Source organism: Oncorhynchus clarkii, chromosome 4, assembly GCF_045791955.1.
Source record: "Oncorhynchus clarkii lewisi isolate Uvic-CL-2024 chromosome 4, UVic_Ocla_1.0, whole genome shotgun sequence".
NCBI lineage: Eukaryota > Metazoa > Chordata > Actinopteri > Salmoniformes > Salmonidae > Oncorhynchus > Oncorhynchus clarkii.
In genome coordinates, this window is record NC_092150.1 from 75,134,186 (window position 1) to 75,147,306 (window position 13,121).

At 42.6% G+C, this 13,121-nt stretch overlaps 1 protein-coding gene across 1 annotated transcript in view; it reads left to right on the plus strand.

Moving 5' to 3' along the window:
• The window catches only part of LOC139407283 (otoferlin-like), a 126,012-nt gene that overhangs the window by 26,579 nt on the left and 86,312 nt on the right, over positions 1-13,121 (plus strand). The window contains exon 3 of the mRNA XM_071150925.1: positions 3,899-3,987. Coding sequence (XP_071007026.1) covers positions 3,899-3,987 — 89 coding nt within the window. The remainder of the gene's footprint in view (positions 1-3,898; positions 3,988-13,121) is intronic.

A 13,121-nucleotide genomic window follows, 5' to 3' on the forward strand; every position in this document is an offset into this window, starting at 1 on the left:
TCATCACAGTGGGTGTGTGACTACTTAGCTGTGTCACATTAAGACCATGCTGTGGCTTCTCTTCTCACCCCAGGCTTTTCTAGCAGAGGGGAACAGATTTAGAACTAACTGATGTAGCTACATTATCTCTGGTGTACTTGGACAGTGACTACCCTCGTGAAAAAGTACTTCTGAATTACTACTCAACACTACTACACAAGATCTACAAAACCTACTGTTTTTACGACTTGGTTGCTATTGAAATGTTCAGTAAACAAGTTGTGATTTATGTAGTAATTGAAGTAGTAATGAGAGATACTATAAATTGGGATGTTTCACTACGGATTAACACTATATCTCTCCTACTCAAATCACTAGAGAATTCTCCCTTAATGACAACTAACTGTGCAACTACTTTTGGGTATCTACTACTTAAAACCCTAGAACATACCTACACAATTCCTACATGTTCACTATTGAATTACCACGTAATGCTTACACATTACTGCTGTGTGCCTACTCAATCCCTATTGACATGTACATGGTATTTCCTCAAGATTCTAACTGTATTATATCATCAAACAATAAATAATAAGCTGATACAGACTTTATTGCGATTAATTTTTTAGAAATGAAATACTACGGAAAGCATTCAGACCCCTCGACTTTGTTACGTTACAGCCTTATTCTAAAATGGATTAAATAAAAACAATTCCTCAGCAATCTACACACAATACCCCATAATGACAATTTTTGCAAATGTATTACCAATAAAAAACAGAGATACCTTATTTACACAAGTTTTCAGACCCTTTGCTATGAGACTCGAAATTGAGCTCAGGTGCATCCTGTTTCCATTGATCATCCTTGAGATGTATCTACAACTTGATTGGAGTCCACCTGTGGTAAATTCAATTGATTGGACATGATTTGGAAAGGCACACAGCTGTCTATATAAGGTCCCACAGTTGACAGTGCGTGTCAGAGCAAAAACCAAGATAAGAGGTCAAATAAATTGTCCATAGAGCTCAGAGACAGGATTGTGTCGAAGCACAGATCTGGGGAAGGATACCAAAACATTTCTGCAGCAATGAAGGTCCCCTAGAACATGGTGGCCTCCATCATCCTTAAATGGAATAAGTTTGGAACCTCCAAGACTCTTCCTAGAGCTGACCACCCGGCCAAACTGAGCAATCGGGAGAGAAGGGCCTTGGTCAGGGAGGTGACCACGAACCCGATGGTCACTCTGACAGAGCTCTGGAGTTCCTCTGTGGAGATGGGACAGCCTTCCAGAAGGACAACCATCTCTGCAGCAGTCCACCAATCAGGCCTTTATGGTAGAGTTGCCAGACGGAAGCCACTCCTCAGTAAAAGGCACATGACTGCCCGCTTGGAGTTTGCCAAAAGGCACCTAAAGACTCTCAGACCATGAGAGATTCTCAAACAAGATTCTCTGGTCTGATGAATCCAAGATTGAACCCTTTGGCCTGAATGCCAAGCGTCACGTCTGGAGGAAACCTGGCACCATTCCTAATGTGAAACGTGGTGGTGGGAGCATCATGATGTGGGAATGTTTTTCAGCTACAGAGACTGGGAGACTAGTCAAGATCGAGGTAAAGATATACGGAGCAAAGAACAGAGAGATCCTTGATGAAAACCCACTCCAGAGCACTCAGGACCTCAGACTGGGGCGAAGGTTCACCTTCCAACAGGACAACGACCCTAAGCACACAGCCAAGACAACGCAGGAGTGGCTTCGGGACAAGTCTCTGAATGTCCTTGAGTGGCCCAGCCAAAGCCCGTACTTGAACCCAATCGAACATCTCTGGTGAGACCTGAAAATAGCTGTGCAGCGACACTCCCCATCCAACCTGACAGCTTGAGAGGATCTGCAGAGAAGAATGAAAGAAACAGGTGTGGCAAGCTTGTAGAGTCATACCCAAGAAGACTCGAGGCTATAATCGCTGCCAAAGGTGCTTCAACAAAGTTCTGAGTAGAGGGTCTGGATACTTATGTAAATGTGATATTTCAGTTATTTTTTTAATAGATTTGCAAACATTTCTAAACATCTGTTATTGCTTTGACATTATGAGGTTGCTGCCACATTTCTCCACCATGTAACCGTTTAGAAAATAAAAACAAGCACCAATTATAATCCATAATCAATCATCTGCTAACAGAGGTCACATAACACAACACAGAAAAACATTTGGTTAACAATGTTAATCTTACCGACAATGGCCTCCAGACTTCTTATGTCGTGGGTCTCTTTGGCAACTGGCCAAAAGAGGTAAGTAGAATGGGTAAGTATACCAATTTGAACATACTGTATATTTGCATACAAACACACATACTTATTAGATAGCATGACAAAAACAGAGGCTACATATGTAGCTACATTTCAATGGGGCTAGCAAACAGCTAGGCTAAACTCAATTAATCTCTATGTCAACGGCTAATGGCTAAGACCATTTTGGCTAGCAATCTTTTTTTGGTGGGTGATGAACAGCTAAACAACAACTTGAAAGTAAAACATAAAGGAAAGGTAAACACATAGATGGTGCCAGCATAAGTGCTATGAAAGACAGGATGAGGAAGGATGGAAGATGGATCCTGTATTTAACTAGGCAAGTCAGTTAAGAACTAATTCTTATTTACTTTATTCTTATTTATTTATGACTGCCTACCGGGGAATGGGCAGAAGGACAGATTTATACATTGTCAGCTCGGGGATTCAATCCAGTAACATTTCGGTTACTGGCCCAACGCTCTAACCAGTACGCTACCTGCTGCCCCAAGATGATTACATTCAGGATTGTCAAAGAGGGTGGTTGATGGCCAGAAGCAGGATATTTACAAGATGCCCAAGGAACCACTCTGTTCAATCCCTTCAGTGTTTCTGTCTGTTGGTTTGCTTGATAAGTGTGAGGCTCTTGATAAGTGTTTGGCTCTTGATAAGTGTGAGGCTCTTGATAAGTGTGTCCATGCTTGTCCACTCTGTCTGTTAGTGAGACTGACACCTCTGACTCTAGGGCAATTGGCAGCACCGAGTGTGGGTTAATAGCACCACACACACACCATACAGTAGCAGGTGGAACCCTAGGTTTTAGTAATGGGACAGGCCTGATGGATCACTGCTCTAAGTAAAAACAGACCGATGTGCTGTCGGAGAGAGCAGGAGGAGAGAGGATCAGCAAGGGGTGTTTGAGCTTTAAACAGCCTCTCCTCTCACACACCAGCACTGGCAGACACTTACTTAGTTCAACGTTACAACAGACAAGACTGAGAAGACTGATAAAAATAGCTACTTATCTCAGCTCTGTCTTGCTGTTGTACCTTTGACAGTCGAAGACAGCCAATTAGAGGTGTGATAACTGGGACCTAACAGTTCTCAGGAAAACATGAAGCAATGCATGATTCTGTCAATATGATGTGCGTCCTAAGTAAGTCCCAACTACCACACTTACAAACAAGGCCATTCCAGAGCTATTCAAAGTAGCTGGCAGTACAGGGGAACAACTGTAATCATGATGGGGTTGCAACTTCTATTCTGCTATTAGAAATGACTCGGCAGCACAAGTTGGGTTTATCTTGAAGAAATCATATTCAGGTTTTCTGGCATTTTCAATTGTACATGTTGCTGGTGGTGTTGCTTCACTGTTGGATTGAATGTTTTTTTCTTACTTAGTCAAACAAGTATTTCGATGTTGTATGGCCCAGTAAGAGAGGGATGATGGGCTTTTGTGAATTGCCTGTTGTGTTTAATGATTGACCTGAAATACCTTTAAACCGGTCAGTCAAATGATTTCCTTGGAAACTGTAGATGTTGTGGTTGCATCAATATAGGCTGTGGTTGTGCAGCCTGTTAAACAGTCTCATAGTGTTTGCAAATCCTTAATTAGTTCTTCTCTCCCCTCAGATGTTCCGATGGCCGATCGCCAGTAGAGTGGATGAAAACGAGATACTGGAGCTTCAAGTGTTCAACTACAGCAAAATCTTCACCAACAGGTCAGTTACTATAAACACAGTATTGTAACATACCTACCACTACTAACAAAACTTAAACCAACAGGTCAGTTACTATAAACACAGTATTGTAACATACCTACCACTACTAACAAAACTTAAACCAACAGGTCAGTCCCAACATGCTCAAGACACACTCCAACGACGAGTCAGAGGCAATAATACTCATAACACACTCCAACAGGCCACCAGACTAACCAGGATCTAACTAGGAGTTGCAACGTAGAGGGAAGGATACCAGCACCCTTCCAACACTTTTCACCTGCCATCCTCAGACTTACATAATGCTGTAAATAATGTAGCTGAAGGCACTTCAGATAGACAATCAGCTCCTAACGCTTCTTGACTATGAGGTGATAGATTGACTCAATTAAACGTGTGATAGGCTGCAGACCGCAGGGCAGGATTAAGTCAAATCCTTAAATTGAGGATTCACGTTTTAGCAGACTCTCTTATCCAGAGCGATTTACAGTAGAAATTAGGATTAAGTTTCTTGCTTGGGGATTCAAAGTGTAGTGGCTCAGGGATTCAAACCAGCAACATTTCACTTACTGGCCCAACACTCTTAACCGCTAGGCTATCTGTTGCCCCCATTTGAGAGGAACGTTGTAGCACCAGTGGTTAAAGACTATATAGCTTCTCTACCTATCTCTATGGTTAAATATCATCACTTTGGAAGCTTTTATCTTTCTACTGGATGGATATAGCCCTTGTAGAAGGATGGTTTAAGTTAGTGCATTTATGCTGTTAGATGTCATAAAGCTAGTGAGTACATTGTCAACCTCTGTTAGCTAGACTGGATTCATCCCATCAGATCAGATCTACCAGCTGCCCAGTGGGCTGACTGCTGTGTCCCGAGTCCTCAAATTGGGCTTCCCACGCAGGAACCCTGTGTGTGTGTGTGACATTGTTTGTTTGTCTCAGCCACATAAAGCACTCTGACTGCTCTGTCTATCGCTTTCACATCAACGCAACTATGTAGTGGCATCAAGCCAATTCTACTGTCCTATTGAATTCTATGGAAACCATTAATGATACAGAGACAGAGAACAGACAGACAGCTTGGTCCTATTCTCAACAAGTCCAGGTTCAAGGATTTGATTGAAAATCATTATTTTGTATTAGATAGTCTGAATGTGTTTACTTGGTTTTCGTGTCATCAATATGGACCATGTGCACAGATATATTATTTTCATACGTATTGGCATGTCATTAACATCTGAGAGTACAGCTGTGCAGTTGCCTAGCTCCTAGACAGTTCTGATGCCTACGAGAAGAGCCTTGCTGTGTTTGTGCCGTGTGTTGCTCTGTAGCTACAATGGCTGGCGCATCTTCACAAACACAAAGCATCAGTTAATATACAAAAGATGCTGCAGATAACACACCAACACACACCTAACAAGGGCGGTTGGTAAATCATTGAAGGTCACCCCTAGCATATGTTATTCTTCTCACACCTGCCCCATATGTCCACAGAACGCCTCATTACAAAAGTAACCAATACCCTTCATGGCTACTGGTTGATGACCTCATGGCCTGATGACTGTCAATAGTCACCATGTCATTACGGCTGGCAGGCCATGTCACAGCGGGTTCAGAGCAGAATGGAGAAGGAGTAGAGGGATGACGAGGGTCATGTTACCAAAATAAAAAGAGTTGAGGGATAACAATGATGACACACACACACACACACACACACATACACACAAACACACACACACACATGCTCGCTCGCACACACACATACACACAAACACACACACGCTCACACACACACATACACACGCACACACACACACACACACACACACCCTGGCCAGTCATATGCAGGGTTTCTAAACTGTAATATATTCTTATATACTATTGATGCACCAATGGGAGACACTGCAGTTTATTACGAGCCAAAACATTGTTGCTGCTTACATTTTTTCCTCCAATTTAATTTATGTTAAGGGATGTGAGTGTGTCTGTATAAAGTCCTTACTCCACAAAGCCTTCCACAGTGAGATAAGACTGTGTATAATTCATGTGTATCTTCTCTTCCCAAACAGAGCTCCTCTCTGCCTTCGCCTCCGCCCCCCCCCTCGCCCCCCCCCCTCTCTCCCTCACTCCATTTCTCCCACAGACTGCAATTCATTCAATTCATGCCTTCATCCCTTGTATCCCTCACATCCTCTGTTTCAGTTGATTCTCTACCTTCATTTTTCTGTCTGTCTATACTTATCGGCAAACCTTAAACCTTTCAGTTTATTACATTTCACCATCTGTCCTCGTTAATTTTCCTCACATTCTCCCTCTTTCATTCTTCATTCCGCAACGTCTCTATTCATCATTCCATCTTTCTCCTTTTCTGTTCTGTCATCCCTTTCATCATTATTTCATAACTCCCTTCTCCTCACTCCTCCATCCCCCAATACTTCTCTGTCCTTGGTAAAGTGCAGAGGGTCGTTTTCATTCCCCTCACATCGAGCACTCATCAACACACAGTTACTGTCTCTAAACTTTGCACAGTGGCACAGCCACACCATAAAAATAACCACACAGGTACAGGGGTGGCAGACAATATAGGGGAGGAGCTAGGAGCGAGAGAGAGAGAGAGAGAGGGGGGGGGGGGGGGGGGGGGGGGTGCGGATGTGGGCATGTGTGTTATTCATGTCTAGCTGGCCAACAGGGGGAACTGCTTAATAATATGACAATCAAAAGTAAATCAGTTTAAAGCTTAATTTCTCCTTCTTACCAAGAGCATACAGTACAGTCATTTCCAAGAGAGAATACTAAACAGCCTGTGGTTTGTTTTCATATTCCAAGGTCTTCTCTACAGTCATTTCTTCTAAGAGCAAAACATATTCTTGTAGTCAAGCCTTAAGGAAGTTTTATTTTCTGTAACCCAATCTCTATGTTTTATGTAAATGGCATGCTATACAGTAGAATGGTTCAGACAAACAGCAAATCACTTACCCCTATCCAGCTGTTCCCGTCCATGTAGCCTGCTGCAACAGGTCACTGCCAAAATAAAGGAAACCCCAACATAAAATGTCTTAATAGGGCGTTGGGCATCCATGAGCTGCCAGAACAGCTTCAATGCCCCTTGGCATAGATTCTGTGTCTGGATCTTCCTGTGTAGAAGCACCCCATGCTTTCAATAAGCTTTGTATCTCTTGCTTATTCAAGTGTTTCCTTTATTTTCTCAGTTACCTGCAGAATGGAAGGACGTATCACTCGAGTCGCAACAAAATGGAATTTCATGTGTTCTTCATCACTGTACTGAGAACTTTGCCCTTTATAAAACAATGTATTTGGGTGTTTTTGAAGCCTTTGTTTGTGGGGTTTTCTTTGTGTAAGAAATACAACTTCTCCTTTAATTGCATTCATTGCCTGATGGAAGCTAGCACACTTCAGACTTTGAGGGTTGATCTAGATTAGAAAAATGAAATTGACTTGAGAATGAATAAAGAGAGGAACTCTGCTTTGAATTATGAAGTAGGTGAAAGTAAATTGTTTGGCAGGCAAGGATCAATAATGAATGGCACCTTTTGAAGAGCCAAAAAGTGAGCCAGAACCTGATAGGCTGTTCTTATTCTATTATTCAGGAGTACACAGGAGTGGCTGAAAGGGACTAACAAACAGTTCACTTTTCTGAGGAGGTATCGATCACCGTTATGATAACAAAAGGACAGAGTAGGAAAGAGATAAAGATGGGGGAGGATAGAGGAGAGGCTTGGAAAAGAGAGAACAGTAGAGGAGGGTACATTAATAGTTTTTAGTTTCTTGTAAAAAATAGAAAAACTATACTCCATAGAGAATCATCCTAGGTATTTTGGCTATGAGCCCAAAAGGGACATACCATATGGTGTTATTCAGTGTGGGAAGACTTAGCTACTTCCAGATGAAGCCTGGCTGTATGTGCTGGAGGTGGAATGATTAGTTACAGTGAGGATCACATCTGGAGTAGGATTCTGTTTCTGTCTCCATGACGTTTGTCCTCTATTGGATTATATGTCTGTGCTGGCTGTTTACTTCATTTGGCTGCAGTTGTTATTATTGTTACACTTCAGTTTCTGCTACATATTGCATCCATCTCTCAGGAGGGAGGGGAAAGTGAGAGAACAGAGAGAGAGAAAGAGAGAAGGGAGAGAGGGGGCAAAGCAGAGAGAGATAGAGAGATAGAGAAAGAGAGATAGAGAAAGAGAGAGCGAGAGAGAGAGAGAGAGAGAGAGAGAGAGAGAGAGAGAAATATACATGGGTGGGGAAGGGAAAGGGGAGACAGAGCTAGAGAGTAGTCGGAGTGATAAACACAATGATGGTTTGTGATTGGTCTTCTACTGATAGGATCTAATAGCCATGGCTATTAATGTCACTGCCTCTCTCTCTCTCTCTCTCTCTCTCTCTCTCCGTCTCTCTCTCTCTCTCTCTCTCTCTCTCTCTCTCTCTCTCTCTCTCTCTCTCTCTCTCTCTCTTTCTCTCTCTCTCCGTCTCTCTCTCTCTCTTTCTCTCTCTCTCTCTCTCAATTAAATTCAAGGGGCTTTATTGGCATGGGAAACACATGTTAACATTGCCAGAGCAAGTGAAGTAGATAATATACAAAAGTTAAATAAACAATAAAGATTTACAGTGAACATTACACTCAGACGTTCCAAAATAATAAAGACATGAATAAAGAGAAGAATAAAGACATGTCATATTATGTTTAAATACAGTGTTGTAACGATTGTCAAATAGTTAAAGTACAAAAGGGAAAATAAATAAACATAAATATGGGTATGGGTATTTACAATGGTGTTTGTTCTTCACTTGGCAGGAGGTTAGGAAGTGCAGCTCAGTTTCCACTTCATTTTGTGAGCAGTGTGCACATAGCCTGTCTTCTCTTGAGAGCCAGGTCTGCCTACGGCGGCCTTTCTCAATAGCAAGGCTCTGCTCACTGAGTCTGTACATAGTCAAAGCTTTCCTTAAGTTTGTGTCAGTCACAGTGGTCAGGTATTCTGCCATTGTGTACTCTCTGTTTAGTTTTTTTTTTTTTTTTTTTTTCACAACTCCTGACATTTAATCCTAGTAAAGATGCCCTGTCTTAGGCCAGTTAGGATCACCACTTTATTTTGAGAATGTGAAATGTCAGAATAATGGTAGAGAAAATTATTTATTTCAGCTTTTTTTCCTTTCATCACATTCCCAGTGGGTCAGCAGTTTACATACACTCAATTAGTATTTGGTAGCATTGGCTTTATATTGTTTAACTTGGATTAAACATCTCAGTTAGCCTTCCACAAGTTTCCCAAAATACAGTGGGGCAAAAAAGTACTTAGTCAGCCACCAATTGTGCAAGTTCTCCCACTTAAAAAGATGAGAGAGGCCTGTAATTTTCATCATATGTACACTTCCACTATGACAGACAAACTCGTTGTGTTTGGAGGACAAATAATGCTGAGTTGCATCCAAAGAACACCATACCCACTGTGAAGCATGTGGGTGGAAACATCATGCTTGGGGGCTGTTTTTCTGCAAAGGGACCAGGACGACTGATCGACTGTAAAGGAAAGAATGAATGGGGCCATGTATCGTGAGATTTTGAGTGAAAACCTCCTTCCATCAGCAAGGGCATTGAAGATGAAACGTGGCTGGGTCTTTCAGCATGACAATGATCCCAAACACACCGCCCGGGCAACAAAGGAGTGGCTTCGTAAGAAGCATTTCAAGGTCCTGGAGTGGCCTAGCCAGTCTCCAGATCTCAACCCATAGAAAATCTTTGGAGGGAGTTGAAATCCATGTTGCCCAGCAACAGCCCCAAAACATCACTGCTCTAGAGGAGATCTGCATGGAGGAATGGGCCAAAATACCAGCAACAGTGTGTGAAAATCTTGTGAAGACTTACAGAAAACGTTTGACCTCTGTCATTGCCAACAAAGGGTATATAACAAAGTATTGAGATAAACTTTTGTTATTGACCAAATACTTATTTTCCACCATAATTTGCAAATAAATTCATTAAAAATTCTACAATGTGATTTTCTGGATTTTTTCCCCTAATTTTGTCTGTCATAGTTGAAGTGTACCTATGATGAACATTACAGGCCTCTCTCATCTTTTTAAGTGGGAGAACTTGCACAATTGGTGGCTGAATAAATACTTTTTTTGCCCCACTGTGAGTTGGGTGAATTTTAGCCCATTCCTCCTGACAGAGATGGTGTAACTGAATCAGGTTTGTAGGCCTCCTTGCTCGCACATGCTTTTTCAGTTCTGCCCGTAATTTTCTATAGGATTGAGGTCAGGGCTTTGTGATGGCAATTCCAATATCTTGACTTTCTTGACTTTGTTGTCCTTAAGCCATAACTTTGGAAGTACGCTTGGGGTCATTGTCCATTTGGAAGACCCATTTGTGACCAAGCTTTAACTTCCTGACTGATGTCTTGAGATGTTGCTTCAATATATCCACAGAATTTTCCGTCCTCATGATTCCATTTATTTTGTGAAGTGCACCAGTCCCTTATGCAGCAAAGCACCCCCACAACATGATGCTGCCACGCCTGTGCTTCACGGTTGAGATGGTGTTCTTCGACTTGCAGGCCTCCCCCTTTTTCCTCCAAACATAACAATGGTCATTATGGCCAAACAGTTCTATTTTTGTTTTATCAGACCAGAGGACATTTCTCCGAAAAGTACGATCTTTGTCCCCATGTGCAGTTACAAACCATAGTCTGGCTTTTTTTATGCCGATTTTGGAGCATTGGCTTCTTCCTTGCTGAGTGGCCTTTCAGGCTATGTCAATATAGGACTCGTTTTACTGTGGATATAGATACTTTTGTACCTGTTTCCTCCATCTTCACATGGTCCTTTGCTGTTGTTCTGGGATTGATTTGCACTTTTTGCACCAAAGTACATTCATCTCTAGGAGACATTCTGTCTCCTTCCTGAGCGGTATGACATCTACATGGTCCCATGGTGTTTACACTTGCGTACTATTGTTTGTACAGATGAACTTGGTACTTCAGGCATTTGGAAATTGCTCCCAAGGATGAACCAGATTTGTGGAGGTCTACAATTTTTTTTCCTGAGGTCTTGGCTGATTTATTTTGATTTTCCCATGATGTCAAGCAAAGAGGCACTGAGTTTGAAGGTAGGCCGTGAAATACATCCACAGGTACACCTTCAATTGACTCAAATAATGTCAATTAGCTTATCAGAAGCTTCTAAAGCCATGACAGCATTTTCTGGAATTCTACAAGCTGTTTAAAGGCATTGTCAACTTAGTGTATGTAAACTTCTGACCCACTGGAATTGTGATACAGTGAATTATAATTTAAATAATCTGTCTGTAAACAATTGTCGGAAAAATGACTTGTGTCCTGCACAAAGTATATGTCCTAACCAACTTGCCAAATCTATAGTTGGTTAACAAGAAATTTGCGGAGTGGTTGAAAAAAGAGTTTTAATGACTCCAACAGAAGTATATGTAAACTTCTGACTTCAACTGTAAGTTTGAGAGCGATGTCCTTTAGGGTCTGGGTGAAGGTGGGCACTGCTGCCTTGTATCGGTGGACCTGGTCATAAAGGCTGTTCATGTCCAGGGTGGAGTGGTGGGTCAGGTATACATTACTGGTCATAAAGGCTGTTCAAGTCCAGGGTGGAGTGGTGGGTCAGGTAAACATTTGGTTTTGAGGCACAGTCACGGGAAATACTTGCGTTTACCCGCTGTATGGTAGCAGGGTGGAAGTCTTTTCGTGGTAGCAGGGTGGATAGTTAGGGAAAGTAGAACAAGCTTTTTCTATCACTCCCTTGAGTTCTTTGGCCACCCTTTCCTGCTAGGCTCTGAGGTCGTTTGTGCCTGTGTGTATTATTATGTGGCTAGGTGTCACGTCCTGACCTTAGTTCCTTTTTTATGTCTCTATTTTGGTTTGGTCAGGGCGTGAGTTGGGGTGGGAATTCTATGTTTTTCATTCTATGTTTTGTTCTGTGTGTTGTATTTCTATGTGTTTGGCCTGGTATGGTTCCCAATCAGAGGCAGCTGTCCATCGTTGTCTCTGATTGAGAACCATACTTCGGTAGCCTGTACCCACCTGTGTTTGTGGGTAGTTGCTTTCTGTTTCGTGTCGTTCACACTCTTTGTTGTTTTTGTCATTCAGTGTTCAGTTTATTTAGTTAAATTTACTATGAACACTTACCACGCTGCGTGTTGGTCCGATGATTCCTATTCCTCATCTTTAGACGAAGAGGAGAGCCGTTACACTAGGTGAACCTAGTTGGTCCTCAGACAGAAGGTCTAGGGCGTGCTGGGTGTTTGGACACCAGCTTTTAGACACACTGTGTTTGGGAAAACATTTTTTTTTTTGTATATATTTCCCATTTGAGTCCATAAGGAGTACAATATGTGTCTTGTGTATGTCCTCAGTGGGTGTGAAAGGGTTGTCAGGAGGGCTATCTGGGTGGCTGACACAGGGGGGTGCTCAGAGGGGGTGAAATCCCCTGGGCTTGGGGTTCTTCATTTGTTTGTCCCGCTAGGATTTCGAGGCTATGGTCAGGCTCTGGGGTGGACTGTTTCGCTGTGGTGTTGAGACTTGTTGGGAGCTGAGGTGGGCTGTTCTGCTGGCTTCTCTGCGGGGGTGGCCACCTCTCTAGTGGGTTGTTCTCTGTCACACGCCATCCCCCTCACCCTCTCCTCCAGCAGTCTGATCCTCTCCTCTAGTGCTCTGTTCTTCTCCTGCTCATGCTTTTTATCATGTTAAAGTTGTCTCACCACAGTCCTAAGTGCAGATACAGTATGTCTCTCTCCACCTCCAGCTCTCCAGGTCTGGTTAAGGGGGTGTTGTTGTACTGGACTGTTGTCTGGGTCTGTGCTGACTGGAGTGTAATCACCTGCTGTTCCAGCTCCACATGCTTTACCTCCAGCTGGGTAAATATATCCTTCATTTCAATGAGGGAGTAGTACTCTGTGCTGGGGGGTTGACTTTCCGCTTGGGTTTGCTCATCTGCGGGGTTATATAATGAAGAGGTCTGGTCTGACCTGCTCGGGGTTCGGATATCTTTCTCAAGGGAGAGCTTCTCCTGTTGAGTTAAGTCTTTGATTAGGTTAAAGTCTGTTTGCTCAGTTTGTAAAGGTCCTAAAGGCGTGTGTGTGTTTGTGTATG